Here is an 18,711-nt window from a genome sequence, read left to right as displayed (position 1 = left end):
CAATATAAAAACACAAAATACATAATTAAAATAAAAACAAGAACAACTCAATAACCTCCTGCAAATAATCAGAGAAGGAAAATTAAAACACACACACAATATTTGTAATAAAACATATAAAAATAAGCACCCATCAGATACCATCAAGGAGTAAACTAAAAGATCAATGCAACTGTCTTTCAAATCAAAACATTTTAGCCATTAGTTTTTTTTACAATTGAATTGGAATAGAATTGAGTTTCCTTCTGCACTGCATTGGCATGGGCAATATATTTTTTAAAGAACTCAAGATATGGGTTGTGTACTTTGGTTTATCCCTGTGTTTCCATACTACGGAATTCTCCCTGTGGAATTTTGTTGATGGTAGTTGACATTTTGCTGTGACAGAAAAATGTTGCAACACCTGAACCTGCATTTTAAAACTAGTACCAGCGCCGTTTGGGGTGTGTGATTGAAAAATTCAATGTTCGTGTTTCTCACATTCCCTGTCTCCCGATTCAGATGTGGTCAAAGGCGAAAAGATCATGCCCGTCTTCAATGAGCCACCAAATCCCACAAACGTAGAGGAGAGTTTGCAAAGGATTAAAGACAACGATTCGCGCCTTGTTGAAGTCAACTTGAACAACATAAAGGTAACTGAAGCATACAGAGAACAGCAGGGATGGAAAACCAGTGGCCCTCCAGATGTTGCTGGACTACAGCTCCCATGATCCCTGACTCAAACACGTTGGCCAAGGCTGATGAGAGTCCAACAGCATCTAGTGGGGTACAGGTGCCTGGTCCTGGAGTCCAGAAATGTAGCTTTCAAAATGACCGGAATTTCTGTGTCCATGGCAGTGTGGCTCCAGTGTTTTATGATGGCAAATAGTGCGCTTAACTTACTACAATGCAAATTGTTATTTAATTACAGTCGTACCTTGGAAGTCGAACGGAATCCGTTCCGGAAATCTGTTTGACTTCCAAAACGTTCGAAAACCAAATTGCGGCTTCTGATTGGCTGCAGGAAGTTCCTGCAACCAATCAGAAGCTGTGGAATCCTCGTCGGATGTTTGGGTTCCAAAAGAACATTCGCAAACTGGAACAATCACTTCCTGGTTTGCTACATTTGGGAGCCAAAGCGTACAAGTTCCAGGGCATTCGGGATCTGAGGTACAACTGTATTGTTTTTATTTTGGTTTTTTTGATCTGTGGATATTTATAGTGACACATGCTGTCCTTGCTGAGAGTTGTTAGGAAACCCCTGTTCCCAGAGTTCCCTGGATTCACTGTGAACCACTTTGGGAATTTTAGCTCTTTGAAAGGAAAAGAAACCCCCTAACAACTCTCAGCACCCTTAACAAAACTACAGCTCCCAAGATGACTTGCTGGAAGCCATGACTGTTTAAAGTGGTATGATACTGCTTTAAATGTTTAGTGCAGATCTCTCTTTCTGCCACCCTCTCCCCTCGTTTTCCTCCCTCATGAAAATATACCGAGGCCCCCACTGCTCCCAAGTTGAAGGAAGGAGGGAACTGCCATCATAATATTAATTGTGTCTTATTCTCTTTTAATTTTGATTGAAGAACATCCCCATTCCAACACTGAAAGAATTTGCCAAGGCATTGGAAACAAATACTTACGTGAAGAGCTTCAGCCTTGCGGCTACTCGGAGCAACGATCCTGTTGCTGTCGTAAGTGAGATTCCAGGGTTCGCTAATATAGGGTGTTGTCTTGACACGAGGTACTCAAAACAATTGAGTTAAGGTAAAAGGGACGCAGGTGGCGCTGTGGGTTAAAGCCTCAGCGCCTAGGACTTGCCGATCGAAAGGTCGGCGGTTCGAATCCCTGCGGCGGGGTGCGCTCCCGCTGCTCGGTCCCAGCGCCTGCCAACCTAGCAGTTCGAAAGCACCTCCGGGTGCAAGTAGATAAATAGGGACCGCTTACCAGCGGGAAGGTAAACGGCGTTTCCGTGTGCGGCTCTGGCTCACCAGAGCAGCGATGTCACGCTGGCCACGTGACCCGGAAGTGTCTCCGGACAGCGCTGGCCCCTGGCCTCTTAAGTGAGATGGGCGCACAACCCCAGAGTCTGTCAAGACTGGCCCGTACGGGCAGGGGTACCTTTACCTTTACCTTAAAAGGTGGTGCATGAGGGAGAGATGCTTTCAAAACCTGTCGTGCCTTGAATAAGCTCAGACTAAGGCTGACACTAGGGGTCTCATTCTGGTGCAAGAACCAGAGGACATAGTCAGAAGGGTCAGGGGCACGAGAGGGTTGTTTTATTGATTATAGTTTAGATATTATTGTAACTGTTGAGTGGATTTCTGTTTAACTTTTATATGTTGATATTATTATTTTATACTATTCTAATGATTGTTGAATGTTACTTTTTTGATGGAGGTTGCCTATTTTAAAGTTATGTTTTATTATCACATTTTTGTATTGCATTAGATTGTTATAAGATGTACATTTTTTGTTTCTTCAGCTTGTAAACCACCTTGAGTATTGTTAGAAAGGTGGTATACAAATTAAAAATGATAAAATGATAATGAGGGGGAGATGAAACAAGACTAATCTCTTCAGCAGCTTTTCACAATAATGAGTTGTTCAAACTGAGAAATTGACTTGGATGTTTGGGTTTTTATAGGGTCTGGTGGGCTCTGATTGGCATTCCGGTAGTTTCTGAAGCCTAGGCGATACCGTTGCACTGTAGAATTTAGCCAGGTTTGCAGGATGAGGCAAGACTGAAAGCATTGTAAGGTGTAGGTGGGAGGGAAGTCTTGAACCAGGACACCGTCACCTTCATCGCCTTTTGGGTATTGACCGTTATGGTGTAGGCTTTCATTCATGCCTGACATGGTCACACTCTGCTTTGGTTTTCCATATGGGCTGCTATCATTGACACCTCTTTGTATTTCAAGGCTTTTGCCGATATGTTGAGGGTGAACAAAACACTGAAGAGTCTAAACATTGAATCCAACTTCATCACCGGTGTGGGCATATTGGCATTGGTTGAAGCACTCAAGGAGAACGAAACCCTGACCGAAATAAAGATTGATAACCAGGTAACTTCAGCTGCTTCTTATGCAAAGTTAACTGTCAAAGTGCAAGCTAGCCAGGATCCAAAGCTTTGTTGTGAAAAATAAATAAATCTAGTTTGGTGGGGGTGAGGCTGAAGGTTGAGTTATTGGTCCACCTCTCAAATGACACTGTTTGGTGGAAGCTGTAACTGCATGGATTCTGCATTCAGGCCTTCTGCCGAACACTCAGAGGGCTAAGAGATTGAAAGTGAGGGCCCGGTGCTGTGCGAAGTAGCGAATAACATCTTAAGTGGCGGAAAGATACCAGACTCATGGAAGGAAGCCTATATTACATTAATATCTAAGCCTGACACAGATAAATTAGATATGAAAAACTACAGACCAATATCATTATTAAATAATGATTATAAATTATTTGCGGAAGTAATGGCCAACCGTCTTAAGAAATGTTTAAGAAACCTTATCCATACAGATCAAGTCGGATTCTTACCCAATAGACAATTAAAAGACAACATAAGACATATAATTAACATCATTGAATATCTAGAGGCCAAGAATGAAATACCTGCGGCACTAATTTTTATTGACGCCGAAAAGGCCTTCGATAATGTATCTGGGCAATTCCTTGTAAGATGTCTAGAAACAGTAGGGATAGAGGGCGCCTTCCTGGAAGGGATAAAAGCTATTTACTCAAGCCAGAAAGCAAAATTGATTATTAATAATGATTTAACTGATTATTTCAAAATTTCAAAGGGTACGAGACAGGGGTGCCCTCTATCACCTCTTTTATTTATAATGATATTAGAAATTATAGCAAATAAGATAAGAACAACTCCAGAAATACGTGGAATTAAAATTGGAAAAAAAGAATACAAACTGAAAGCATACGCTGATGATCTGATGGTATCATTAGAAGATCCACAAAAAAAAGTGTCCATAAGGTAATAGAATTGTTAGAAGAATTTGGAAAGTTATCGGGTTTTAAGTTAAACAAATCAAAAACTAAAATGATGACGAAGAACATGGAAGAAGTTATGAAAAACCAGCTAGAGGCTAAAATTGGAATTAAAGCGGTAAAAAAAGTAAAATACCTGGGAATTTGGCTAACTATGAAGAACATAAATTTAATGATGAACAATTATGAAACAACCTGGAAAGAAATTAAAAAAGATTTAGATATATGGAACAGAATAAAATTATCATGGTCAGGAAGAATGGCCGCAATTAAGAAGAATATACTTCCAAAGTTGTTATTTCTATTTCAAAATATTCCGGTGATAAGAGGAAACAAAGTATTTAAAGATTGGCAGAAAATTTTATCTAAATTCATTTGGCAGGGGAAAAGGCCTAGAATTAAATTTAAATTGCTTACAGATAGAAGAGAAAGAGGAGGTTTTGCGGTACCGAATTTGAAACTGTATTATGAGGCCTCATGCCTCTGTTGGATTAAAGAATGGATTGTAATAAAAAACACTGACCTACTTGATTTAGAAGGCTTTAACACCAGATTCGGTTGGCACGCATATTTGTGGCATAATAAAGCAAAAGTACATAAAGAATTCTCCAGTCACATCATTAGAGGACCTCTGCTAGAGGTTTGGGAAAGAAATAAAAATCTTCTTGAAAGGAAAACTCCCTGGTAGTTGTCACCAAAAGATATTTTAACAATTAAAAAAACAAACATAGAAGGTAAGAGATGGACATATGAAGATTTATTGGTGAGAACAGAAAAAGGTTGGCAGATCAAAACGTATGAAGGAGATAAATTAACGAGTTGGTTACAATTCCATCAAATTAATGCACTGTGGACAGAAGATAAAAAGATTGGGATAAACAAAAAAAAAAATCAAGATTCCAGATAGAAATACTGGAAGGAAATTCAAAACTCTTATCAAAAATGTATAATCAACTATTAGAATGGGATACTAAGGACGAGGAAATAAAAGAAGTTATGGTGAAATGGGCAATAGATCTGGGATATAATTTGGAATACGATAGTTGGATTAAGCTCTGGAATAAAGATATGAAGTTCACTGCTTGTGTTGCCTTAAGAGAAAACATGGAAAAAATGATGTACAGATGGTACATCACCCCTGTAAAATTAGGAAAAATCTGTAAGAATGGAGATAAAATGTGCTGGAGGTGTAAAAACAAGGAAGGTAGTTTTTACCACATGTGGTGGACTTGTGAAAAAATCAAGAACTTCTGGGAGCTCATTTATAATAAACTGAAAAAAAATGTTTAAATATACTTTTGTTAAAAAACCTGAAAATTTTCTTCTGGGAATGATTGGCAATGAAATTAAGAAAGAGGACCAGACCTTATTCCAGTACGCAACAACAGCTGCTAGAATTTTAATTGCCCAAAATTGGAAATCAACCAATATCCCAACAGTAAGAGATTGGCAAAGTAAATTATTTGAATATTCAGGATTGGCAAAATTAACACAAAAAATTAGAGACCAGAAAGAAACAAAGTTTATTAAAGAATGGAATAAATTCATAACCTATATTGAAGTAGATTTTAAAAATCCAAAGATCACAGTAGGCTTAATATAACCCTTCGACATACAAAAGTTTTAAAGAAAAACTGCGGGGGAAAATGTATTACATAACCCAAAACTGAGGTGGAGGGAAGTCAATAACTTACATGTTTGTCTTTGTTTTGTTTTGTTTTGTTTTTGTTTTCTTATAATTAAGTTATGTTGTTCTTATTATTATTTTTTTCCGTGAAGAATCTATTTTCTGTACATATTTGTGTATGAAAATTAATAAAGAGAAATTAAAAAAAGAAAGAAAGAGAGGGTCTGTTGGCTGCATTACACATTTAAAATGTCTCCTTTCAGCCTGAATGTTGTAGTGGGACAAATTAGGCAAATTTATTCTTCAGAGGAGTGATGCCTTTGGAGTAATCAATCCTTTCCTGAAGCATTTTTTAAATTAAAAAATTCCTTCCAGTAGCACCTTAGAGACCAACTAAGTTTGTTATTGGTATGAGCTTTCATGTGCATACACACTTATTCAGATTCTTCGTGCATGCACACGAAAGCTCATACCAAGATCAAACTTACTGTATTTTTCGCTCTATAACACGCACCCGACCATAACATGCACGTAGTTTTTAGAGGAGGAAAATCCGTAGGCATTCCACCCGTAGGCATTCCCTCCATAACACGCACAGACATTTCCCCTTACTTTTTAGGAGGAAAAAAGTGAGTGTTATGGTGCAAAAAATACGGTAGTTGGTCTCTAAGGTGCTACTGGAAGGAATTTTTTTTATTTTGTTTCGACTACAGCAGACCAACACGGCTACCTACCTGTAACATTTTTTTAATCTACAGCATGAATTTAACTCTCCCTCGCTTAGTTCTGTGTTGGTCTTGAACAGCCACCTTCCAATGACAGTAATTGCCCTGTAACTTTAATTGCTGAGACTAAAAATAGCTGTTTTTAAAAAACCAAAACATTAGCTACTACTTACATACTAGTTATTAAACAAATTAGTTTTGACAGTTGAGATAGGGATGTTGTGGTTATTGTTTTTAACATGCAGTTTGCAATCTCTGCACACACATAGTCCATATCTGTCCTGTGCTTACAATTTTTAAAAAACTAATTAGATATGCTCTTATATCTTACATTTTACAAAATGGTTTGTCTGGTCTTCTCTCTGTGCATTTGGACACCTCTAAAGATACTGTTATGGGACGCAGGTGGCGCTGTGGGTTAAAGCCTCAGCGCCTAGGGCTTGCCGATCGAAAGGTCGGCGGTTCGAATCCCTGCGGCGGGGTGCACTCCCGCTGCTCGGTCCCAGCGCCTGCCAACCTAGCAGTTCGAAAGCACCTCCGGGTGCAAGTAGATAAATAGGGACCGCTTATCAGCGGGAAGGTAAACGGCGTTTCCGTGTGCGGCTCTGGCTCGCCAGATGCAGCTTTGTCACGCTGGCCACGTGACCCGGAAGTGTCTCCGGACAGCGCTGGCCCCTGGCCTCTTAAGTGAGATGGGCGCACAACCCCAGAGTCTGTCAAGACTGGCCCGTACGGGCAGGGGTACCTTTACCTTTACCTTTTAAAGATACTGTAACCAAATACGCATGATGGTTTCTGAAAGCTGGTTTTCATCTATGTTTGGATAAAACTGAGCACCATTCTGAATCAAGATGACAGATCGAGCCTTTCAAAATGGCACTGACTTCTTAAAATCACTGGAGTTTTTATTAGTTTCTTAAAATTCCCAAGCAGTGTCAGTTCATAGAATGATAGAATTGGAAGGGACCCAAGGGTCATCTAGTCCAAACCCTTGTAATCCAGGAATCTCAGCTAATGCATCCATGACAGATGGCCAGCCAACCTCTGCTTAAAAACCTTCTAGGAAGGAGAGTCTACCATCTCTTGTGGGAGTCTGTTTGACTGCCAAACAGCTCTTAACTGTCAGTTGTGAGGCTGCCAGTGCAGGATCAAAGCATTAATAATGATAATAATAATTTTATTTTTACCGTATCTGACTCTTAGTGAAAGCAAAAGATGATTGGCCTTGAGGTTTAATTTGGTGCCTGAAAGTTTAATAGTTTCTGAATTCGAAACATAACTCCTCTTAACTGACCCTTTTATGGTCAAATCACCCATCTCAGTGTTCCCACTACAGTGGGGCCTCGCAAGACGAAAATAATCTGTTCCGCGAGTCTCTTCGTCTAGCGGTTTTTTTGTCTTGCGAAGCATCCCTATTAGCGGATTAGCGCTCTTAGCGGCTAAGCGGCTCTTAGCGGCTAAGCGGCTATTAGCGGCTTAGAAAAAGGGGGGGGGGAGGGAAAAGACTCGCAAGACGTTTTCGTCTTGCGAAGCAAGCCCATAGGGAAATTCATCTTGCGAAGTGCCTCGAAAAACAGAAAACCCTTTCGTCTAGCGGGTTTTTCGTCTTGCGAGGCATTCGTCTTGCGGGGCACCACTGTACTGATCTAAAAATCCCAAGGTGCTTAGGAGACTTTATTTTGGACAACCCTGGACCGATGTTTGCTAAATTTCTAATGCTTTGCTGATTCCACCAGAGGCAGCAGTTGGGAACCCCTGTAGAAACGGAGATTGTGAAGATGCTCGAGGAGAACACAAAGATCCTCAAGTTCGGATATCACTTCACTCAGCAGGGACCGCGAGCCAGAGGAGCGGATGCAATTACGAAAAACAACGATTTGGGTAAGGCGTTTTCTGCCGCAGAGTGAGCAGGCCTCTGTCACAACTGAGCGTGGTGGCAGCTACTTGGCATAATTTTTTTAAGAATGTGCCTGTAAGGAAAACATTCCTCTTCAAGAGCCTTGTTGGATCAGGCCTAAGGCCTGTCTCAGGAGTGGGGAACCTCAAACTAAATGCGGCCCTCTAGGTTGCTCTTATCTTGCCTCCTCATGCTTTTGCCTGACTGGAAAGTGTCCTTCAACTCTGATCATGCCTCTTACTTTCCTGGATGAAGGTGGGTGTGAAACTGCTGGATTTGTATACAGTGGTACCTGGGGTTACATACGCTTCAGGTTACAGACTCCGCTAATCCAGAAATAGTGCTTCAGATTAAGAACTTTGCTTCAGGATGAGAACAGAAATCATGGTCTGGTGGCGCGGCAGCAGCAGGAGGCCCCATTAGCTAAAGTGGTGCTTCAGGTTAAGCAGTTACAGGTTAAGAACAGACCTCCAGACGAATTAAGTACTTAACCCGAGGTACCACTGTAATTGGAATATAACCTGCCAAACAAAGGTTAAGAGTCACGTGCATTGCTCCATCCTTCAGTTGCCTCAGGACACCACATACTACTCGTGTGTAGTCCTCAGAAGGTTGCCTGCTGAGGAATGTTGCCTTCTGCCTGCAAAATGTTCTCCACCTCTGGCCTATTGAATCCTGCATCTAGTTTCTCATCATGGCCAACCACATTGATTTACTTAGTTAAGGGATAACAACAACAACAACAATATATTCTGCCCTTCAACAACAACAACAACAACAATATATTCTGCCCTTCATCCAAAGATCCCAAGGCAGTTCACAACAGAAAAATACAAAATAAGAACACAAAACGTTGACAAACGTTTCGGAACCTGAACACCGAAAACCCGGAAGTAAATGCTTCCGTTTTCAAACGCACCTCAGAAGTCGAACGGCTTCTACTGCGTGTTTTTCGATTTTCTCTCTTTTTTAAAAAAATAATGCTTTATTAGTTAACAAAAGAAATACAGTTAGCAAACAATAATACAGTTCTTGTTACTTGTACAACGAGCACAAGAAGAGCATAAAATAATACAAAAAAAAAATTTCAATCATGTAGTGAGAATTATCTACATGTAGCCTTAAATGCTGTTTGTTACTGTACGAACAAAATATTATTGTTGTATTTGACTTCCAGGGTTGGTTGTTTTCAATTTTCTCAATGCAATTTACAGACTGCCCTTTGCGCCTTGGTTTTTGAACATTACGGAAGTCAAACAGTTTTCCGGAATGGATTATGTTCGAGAACCGAAGTACCACTGTATATAATAAAACAGAACTAAACAAGTAATGCCCCCTCCCACAAAATGCTGCTATTTAACTGTAAAGTTTTCCAGAGTGGCTCCCCTGAGACTTATAACAAACCCAAGGGAAGAGGAATTGGAGGGAATGGGGAGGAAAGCAAGCAGGTTTAATCACAAGTGTCCTTGATAGTAGATGTTGCCCATTGGGAGTGGCAGGGCCAAAGGCCAAACAGTCTGTTGTGCTTGAGCCACTGACAGGGAGAGCCAGCCCCATTCTAGTTTTGGCCCCATCCTCTTCCCCGTTGAGTTCTACAAAGGGCAGCACTGAGGCTAAGGCGGAACTGACCAGCTGTTTGTAAATAGGAAGGTGGTTGGGTAGAGACCTGGCTGAGGGCATTTTGCAATGCAAGAATCTTTTTGCCCAATGTGGGACTCAAAGCCATGACCCTGTACTGAGATGAAGTGTCTCATGCTCTACTGACTGAGCTTAAGAGTTGCTTGAACAGCTACTAAGAAAGAGTACAGTGGTACCTCGGGTTAAGTACTCAATTCATTCCGGAGGTCCGTTCTTAACCTGAATCTGTTCTTAACCTGAAGCACCACTTTAGCTAGTGGGGCCTCCTGCTGCTGCCGCGCCACCGGAGCACGATTTCTGTTCTCATCCTGAAGCAAAGTTCTTCACCCGAGGTACTATTTCTGGGTTAGCGGAGTCTGTAACCTGAAGCGTATGTAACCTGAAGCGTATGTAACCAGAGGTACCACTGTACATGCAAAGTACCTGTGGGATGGAGGGCAAAAGGTGTCCTCAACACTGCAGGAAAAGAATCTAGGCTTTTAAGGAAATATAACTTGACCTCTTCTTACTTTCATTTTCAAAAAGCCGCTCAGCACATTTTAAACTTTCCTGTTTTCCATCACTGCCCCAAATTCCAGCTGTGATATGTCATTGTTGGATGGTCTTATCTTTTCTCATCTATTTATATCTTGCTTTTTTATTTTTTTATTTTGCTTTCCTAGTCTGGCGCATAGGAGTAAAAATGTCATCAAATGCCCTTTCATCCCTTCAGCCCTGAAGCTTCTGAGACAGGTTATTGCAAACACCCAATTGGGTACTGAACACTGCAAGAGAAACTCTCTTAAAACCTCTCCTTGTCTCTGTATGTGTCTCCTAACAGCTCTTCGTGTGCGCACTGTTACTCCATGTTTCCCTCACACTCTTCTGCATGCTTTTTTTCATTTCGTGGAGGCTCTGGAATTCCTTTCTAATAGCATGATTAATTAGGGAGGCATAAATGAAATCCTGTACAATTCTGTTCTTGAGGCAGTTTCATGCAGCAATGGGTTGCAATATCTAGTGTCATAATGGGTCGCTGTTTTTAAAGAACAGGCTCAGAGCTGGTTGGGCTCAAAAGCATAGAGTGAGGAATAAAGAAAAATACAAAATAAATGTAACAAGTGGACTTTTCCACTTGCATGTCAACACGTTTGGGTGCTGCTGTTAACAAGGTTGTTGATAATAATAATACAGTGGTGCCCCACAAGACGAATGCCTCGCAAGACGAAAAACTCGCTAGATGAAAGGGTTTTCCGTTTTTCAAGGTGCTTCGCAAGACGAATTTCCCTATGGGCTTGCTTCTCAAGACGAAAACGTCTTGCGCGTTTGCTTCCTTTTTCTTAAAGCCGTTAACACCCGGGGAATCCGCGCTCCGTAAGACGAAAAAATCTCAAGACGAAGCAGCTCGCGGAACGAATTAATTTCGTCTTGCGAGGCACCACTGTAATTTAATAATAATTTATTATTTATACCCCGCCCATCTGGCTGAGTTTCCCCAGCCACTCTGGGCGGCTTCCAATCAAGTGTTAAAAACAATACAGAGTTAAATATTAAAAACCTCCCTAAACAGGGCTGCCTTCAGCTGTCTTTTAAAGATATAAAAAAATAATTTATTATTAAAAGATTTCACTTCCTTTAGGATACCCTCTTTGACCCAGTTATATAAAATCAACATTGGACTAAGTTCTAGTGTAATTCCCATAATTCATGTTATATTCACCACCAAAAATACGTTGTTATTATGTAGTTATTACCCACCCTTCACTCTAAGGTCTTAGGGCAGGTTACAGCAATTAAAACAGAAAGTTAAAAACAGTTCAAACCATCTTGCAAGCACAGATTGAGGTGGGTCCTAAATATATGTCAAAAGCCAGGGTGAAAGTGCCTGTTTGGTATTTACTGAAAGCTGTACAATGGAGAAGCCTGGGGCACTCTTTTTGGGAGAGAATTTCACAACCTTGGGGCTGCCACGGAGAAGGCCGTCTTCCGAGCTGCCTCCGCCCCAAGCTTCTGAGGATGGGAAAAAAATAGGGTCTCCTTTGTCAATCTTAACACCCAAAGCGGTCTGTAGGAGATGAGGCAGTCTTTCAGGTATTTGGGGGCCTGAGTCGTTTAGGGCTTTAAACACTAACACCTGGAAATAAACTCGGCAACCAGTGCACTTGTATTAAAACACGTTAGGTAAGATCTGAACAGAACTGCTGGCAGTAATCTATCTGGCCGCTGCATTCTGGACCAGTGGAGGTTTCCAAGTCGTCTCCGAAGTGGAACGTGTTCCAATAATCTAATCTTTTGGGCATTTTGTTCTTTCCCAGTTCAGACGCTGCAGTGAAGAAAGGTGGAGAGGGGCATCAGATGTTGAGGTGAAAGCAGTGGCGTAGCGTGGGGGGTGCAGGGGGGGGCCGGCCGCACCGGGCGCAACATCTGGGGGTTAGGGTTAAGGGGCGCAAATCCATGGGTTAGGAGGCGCAAATTACTTGCCTTGCCCCGGGTACTGACAACCCACGCTACGCCACTGGGTGAAAGGACTGTGGGCTCATTTCCAGTACCAAATTAAAAAACGTACTGGGCCATGTGCTCAGAGGCTCCTTGTTCCTTAGTTCTTTGGGCCCAGCTACACAATGATAATGGTTTATCATTGCCTTTAAGTCGGGGGCGGGGGAGACATTTGTTCCACAAACCTAACTGAACCCAGCACAGGTCCCACTTTGGCCTGTGAGGCTGTTTCCCACAAATGCTCTCTCCTGATGTCCCATGACATCACTCGCAATTGTGCATTGGTAAAGGAGGCTTGCTGCCTCCACCAATCAGCTGCGCAAACCAACTGGGATCAACTGCTCCATTGAGTTCTGCATTGGTTAAAGTGAAGGGCCTTTTAAAAACGTGAATTGCCTGTGCAGGATCTCCAGGAGGATCCTAGTATAAGCAGGCTTCAACAACTCTTTACCTTCTTCTGCTTTCCCTAGGCCTGCACGTTGTGGAATCAAACTAGCAGCTGCAGTTAAAAGGCACAGATATGTAGTTAATGTCTTATGTGGTATATAATTTTCATTAAATTAATAAGTGCGTCTGTGCCTTTGAGCTGCTGTTTTACACTCCAGAGGGTTCTAGAAAAAGCAAATTGGATTCTTCAAAGCCTCGGTCTGCCTGCGCCAATGGAGTGAGCTTCTTAGTTACCGATTCTTACAAAAAATGAGTTTTCGGTGCATTTAAACTTAGAAGTTTTGAATAACTGTTTCCTTTCAGAATACAGGGCTGATACATTCCCCCCCCCCTCCTTGCTTAATATACATGTTCAGTAACCTTCTGAAAATATTTACAAGACTGTTTGGACTCTCTCCACTGTTGACTTGATGGACTAACGTGTTTTCTTAACCTAACAAAAAGGCCAGAGAATTGTGTGTGCAGAATTGACCAGTTAAATCTTTGGCTTATCAAATTAACTGTTTTGGAATGAATATTTCCCTGCCTGGTTTGAAAGAACAAAACAAGGTTTGCTGTAGAAGACCTCCTTGAACTGTTCCATAATATGCTGTGTTTTTAATCTCTTACCAATTCAGGTCAACATGACCTGCTTGCTAAGAATTGTGTTTTGGTGCTGTGCTTCTGTAGTTGTGCCGGTACAGCAAAGACTCCAGACCCGTTTTAAAAAGTGCTGAATAACATCAGGTATCTTTGCTATGCAGGCAAAAGGCACAGGAAGAGTAATTGCAGCAACAGCTCCGCAGTCCCAATGCACTGCAGCACAGATGTGGTTTGGTTTTGTTAACCACATCGCATACCCACTGCCACATTACAAGCTGTTCTTCAGGTTCGCTGGGGCTTTTAAAATTTGGCTTGCTGGATGGTGAGAATGGACCATCCATCAGTCATGGATGCTTTGGAATGACATAGGATGTGGCCTGGAGCAGCGCACTGGGAGAGAGAGAGGGATGGATGGATGGAATGTGAAATGGGGACTAGTTGTGTAAGCAAAAGTGCTTTTGTGCTCACTCAAGGGAACTTTGGATCCAACCCATAGTAAACAAAGGAAATTTTTAAAGATCGCTAAAGGGTAGGAGAATTCAGTCATGGCCACCATTTTTAATGTGCATGGCAGATGCTGCAATTAGTCCTCCTAGTTCTTGGCTGTTAATAGACGTCATTCCAGTAACTGAAACATGATAGCCTTACACCAGCGTTGTCTCATGTCTTGTTTCTCTTCCCCCACCTCTGTGGGCACAGTTCGCAAAAGAAGAGTGGAAGGAGACCATCAATAAACCTGAGCGGCTGCCAGATGTGTGTGGCATGGAGAATTTGGAGCTCCTCCAGGTGCATCTGCTGAGATGGTTTCTTCGGCAACCTCAAGATTACTTCTTACCTGGGTAGAAGGGAAAAGACTGGAATCGCCATTCCTCCTGTTGTCGGGTGTTCTGTTTTTGTGTGTCTGTGTTGTAAATGTATATTTGTATGCGTGATATCCAACACATGTATGTTCAAAGCCTTGTAACTACATCTGCCCAAGATCAGTTCTTGAACAGCCTTTCATTTCAGAACTTGGGTGTGTGTCTTCCACAAAGATAAGTACCAATTCTAGCATCTGCGGAGTATCTTCGTGACATGCAGTCAAGGATCGGCAAACAGTTTTAAACCCACAGGGAGCAAGTTTTCAGGCAGGAAACCCAGAGTCCTTATTTAAAATACGGACTCCATATTTTTAGAAAACAAATGTTTCGGGTGGGGTGGGGGTGGGTGAGAGAAAGAGACCCTTCCAAGAAAAAACAAAGGACTTTGACCACTTACTTCAACTTTGTATGTGATGCGGATAAATCACTGCTGCTGCAGTTACTCCTCCGGTTCTTAACGTGCTTTGACCGTGTAGAATGCTTTCTTGATATGGAGATTTAAGCTTGAAACTTCTTTTTATAAGAGATTATTATCCCACTTTTAAGGGCTGCTTCTACTCTCTTACCTCACTGGAGGTAAGTGAAGCCGACAGAAATGGCGATTGATATTTTAAGCCCACAGCCTTTGCAATATCTGGTGTTCGGTTGGCTTCCTTTTCTGTCAACTTACAGAACAAGACGTTTCGGCACCTTTGTTCTGTTATGTCTGAACTGGATGTATTTATGGACCTTTTGGTGTTTTTGTTTCATCCGCGTCGTGTTGAGTTATATTCCTTGGAATCTCTCTCTCTGTGTGAGTTTATATATGTGTGTGCGCGCGCATGTGTACACAGACACACACACACACTCTTCAGTGGCAGCATGCCAAACCTACACAAACGGCTGCTGAGTCACAGCACAGTATCAAGTAGCAGTCCACTGGTATGCTGTTTTGTATAGGCCAAAACACATGGCAACCAGGTTTTACGCTCTTTGGCTGTGGGTTCTGACCAGTGTGACATGGCAGGTTTTTAGAAACTTAAGGCTTTCTGTACTTACCAGCACCCCCAGACAGCTGCTGCGGCCTTGCAGCCTCTGAGCACCTCAGCAGGACCCACTTTGCCTCCCATGGGCCACCATTTTAAATTACCCATAATGCCCTAGGGCAGCCAACAGAGCATCACTTGGGCATCGTGAGGAATTAAAATGGCTTCCAGTTGGGCGCCACCACTTTTAGTTTCCCACGATGCTGTGGGGCAATACATTGACTGCTCTGAGATGCTGTGGGGATTTTTTAATAGCTGCTTCTCAGTTGTCCAACCTTGCCACTAGGGGTTCGCTGACTTAAAATACCAAGTGGTATTTTACTAAGCCCCCCCCCCCCAAACCCTGGCTCCAGCCCTTACTCTGCTACATCCATCATATGCATAGGAAATTTTGTATTCTTTCACAGTTCTGGTGCAGCTGGCAAGGAAAACCCACAGTTTTCAAACATCTGTTAATAACAACACATACTTTTAACCTTACAACAGCTACAACTAACAGGATGGTTTTGTGACCTGAGCTTGGTTCCCACTGTGAAATAAGGACCGTTTTAATGCCACTATGTTAATGCCTGCTGCTGACTTACATCTCCAGTTTCATGTGGTACAGGGAATAATCATACATATTGGACACAACCCGTCAGGCTTCTCCTGTGCAAACCATGATAAAAGTCAATGGAGCACAAGCAGTAGTAGTATATGGAATAGGATTCACAGAGTATACTCCAGGTTCATTTTTTAATTCAGGGTTCTATCTTCAGCAAAACTTGGAAACAACTCTGGCCAGGTTCAATCTTGTTTTTCCTTCATTTTTCTGACATCTTTTGGCTCTTTGATTTGTTGAGTGCAAAACTAAACAGCACAGAGCAGAGCATCAGGCCAGGATGAAAGCATTTTGATTAAAGTTGCAGGACTGATGTGCTATTTTTCACATCATTGTCTCTTTGAATATGGACCATAACTGCAAACATTTTACCTTAAAGGAAGTTGTGTTGAAATCAGTGATATGTTTTTCCGAGTCAGTGCACTGAGAATACCAAAGTGTGTTTCTGTAGGGCAGTCATCCTAAAACAGGTGTCTTCCAGATGTTAGGACTAAAACTCCCATCATCCACAATACTGAAGGGCTGATGGGAGCTGTAGTACATGCTATCTGGAGGGTGCTATAGGGCAGAGGTGGGGTTTTTTGTTCGTTTTTGCATTGTATGAAAAGACTGCGTTAAAGAAACCATATTAATATGTTTGTTTCTGTTGGCACTTAGGTGTGTAAAACAGAAATGTGCATTTTTAAAAACAATTTTGGGAAACAAATCCAAATCTCTTTTCTCACTTGCAAAGCTTTAAAACAGTCCCAACAACAAGAAAAAAATGGAGGGGGGAAGAGAGAAGCTGGTTGCCTCCATATAAAAATATGCATTTTTAAAGTTTCAGTGTGTAAATACAATGCACCTATTAAGAAGATAGTGTAGATTTGTGGTGAAAAATCAAAGATTAAGTAGCTTTATCTCCCCCTTATTTTTTTGTCTTTTGACAAAATGCCTGTCAGGTTTACAGCCTGCCAGGCGGCTGATACACCCAGTTTAGTTTTGGGGGGGGCTTCCGAAACAGCCTGCTTCAGACATATGGAGAGCCACAAAACAAGAATGGCTTTTTATAAGAGAGTTGAGATTGCAAACTGGCAGGCTTTTTAAAGAGGTGTTCCCCTCCCCCTTAAAGAATGAACTCAAATCGTCTGCATATTGAGACTGCAGCCCTCTACTTACTTGGGTACTTGGCTCACACGAGCCACAGTGCTTGGGCAGGAATGCTCCACGGGTGTTTTTCAACAAGTGGTGCTATACTAAGTTGACCAAAACATAATAAATACTTGTACAGTATTGCACTGTCTGAAACTCGAGGGATGGGGTGCAGAAAGCACTGCTACTGCATGACCTCCATTCAATTCAATAGGGTTTGCATGGGAGTTTGCCTACATCATATTAGGATCCAGAGGTGTTGTGGCGTGGATGGTTTTCAATTTATGTAGTGCCTAATACAATATAAAAGTTGTCAAAACACACATACACACACACACACAGAGTAAATGTTTCTCTGTTACAGGGAGGGTTCTGTATTACTAACTGAGCTGGTTTGTCAGATCAGGTGCAGAGTTCATTAGTGCCTCGATGACCATCAGAAAATGTTCAATTAAAGATGAAGGAAGGCAGTAAAGTGTGAAGCTCTCTTGTGCTTCAGACCAGGAGCAGTCAGTGGGGTGCCCTGTAGATGCTTTGGGCAGCACCTCCCATTGATGGCTGTTGACCACCCAAGATGACCATTGACCAACCTAGCTGGAGGTGGCAGGAGTTAAGAAGCACCTGGAGAGAATCACGTTGGCTCCCCCTGGCCCAGATGAACCATCAGTATTATGGTGATATGAGCATTTAGCAGCACCTAAATTTAGAGGTCTGTGTGAGCTGGTAGCTAGCCTGAGAGAGTCCAGTGATCATTGTCCTAGTGGAGTAGAAGCAGGCATCCTTTTAATGCCAAGCAATCTTCTCTATGAGTAGAGAAAAGAGGCAGGGAACCTTCTCTAAGCCATCAAATTGTCCTTTTGAGATAGGACTTCTGAGGATACTTTAACTCTTTCTAGTTCTGTATGCATTCCTGTTTCTACTCCTTGGAACATAAAGCTTTCTGAGTTGCGCACTATAATACAGTGCAATTGTCTGACTTTTCATACTTCATTCCGGGTCACTAAGCTTACTGTTAAGGGCACATATCATGAAAGTCTACATGCAAGGATGGTTCAGAAATGACTGTAGAACTGGGCCATTTCCCGAAAAGGTGAAGGTTTTGTGCATTTTTAGTCTAATCGTTCTTGCTGAGGTGAGAGACTGCTTTATGTTTGAAAATATATGCACTTACCCTTTTTTAAAAACAATAACAACAAACAACCCTTGGCTTTAGGCTCCACTTATCTTGAACAGAATGTTTTCATACTATATGACAAAATAATGTGTTTCCACTTAATACTGTTTACAAATGTTATCTTCTCTTACTATTTTTGATACAGATAATACTGTTTGTAAGCTATAAACTTTCTCGAATCTTTGGGCAAAGTTTCTGTGGGTGGAAAAACATGAATGGGAATATATAGGAATGCCAGCGCTGTATGCTGCTGTTATTGTAATAAAAATATCCAAATGATTTTTTCAAAGTATTATTACAAGGTGGTTTTTCTCCCGCTTTAAGTATGTTTATTGTTTCATGTGATTTGGAAGGCATTCCTTTATATCAGAAACTGAGGTCCAAGTAAGGAAGAAAGAAAGAAATTGAGGTCCATGGTCTGCATCTTTGTGTTTCCCAAGTACCGCATTTTTCACTCTGTAAGACACACCAGACCATAAGACTCACCTAGTTTTTGGAGGAGGAAAACAAGAAAAAAAATATTCTGAATCCCAGAAGCCAGAACAGCAAGAGGGATC

General features: G+C 41.7%; 1 protein-coding gene across 2 annotated transcripts in view; it reads left to right on the top strand.

Annotated features, from left to right (window-relative positions):
- The window catches only part of LOC307202966 (tropomodulin-3), a 50,457-nt gene extending 32,014 nt beyond the window's left edge, over positions 1 to 18,443 (top strand). For both annotated transcript variants that reach the window (XM_079953444.1, XM_079953445.1), the window contains exons 6-10: positions 502 to 632; positions 1,563 to 1,670; positions 2,898 to 3,041; positions 8,061 to 8,205; positions 14,063 to 18,443. In XM_079953444.1, coding sequence (XP_079809570.1) covers positions 502 to 632; positions 1,563 to 1,670; positions 2,898 to 3,041; positions 8,061 to 8,205; positions 14,063 to 14,097 — 563 coding nt within the window. In that variant the 3' untranslated portion in view covers positions 14,098 to 18,443. The remainder of the gene's footprint in view (positions 1 to 501; positions 633 to 1,562; positions 1,671 to 2,897; positions 3,042 to 8,060; positions 8,206 to 14,062) is intronic.
- The last annotated feature ends 268 nt before the right edge of the window (positions 18,444 to 18,711 follow it).

Source organism: Podarcis cretensis, assembly GCF_951804945.1.
Source record: "Podarcis cretensis genome assembly, chromosome: 14".
Lineage (NCBI taxonomy): Eukaryota > Metazoa > Chordata > Lepidosauria > Squamata > Lacertidae > Podarcis > Podarcis cretensis.
The sequence above is the reverse complement of the archived record's forward strand: the minus strand, read 5'-3'. Positions and strand labels throughout refer to the sequence as shown.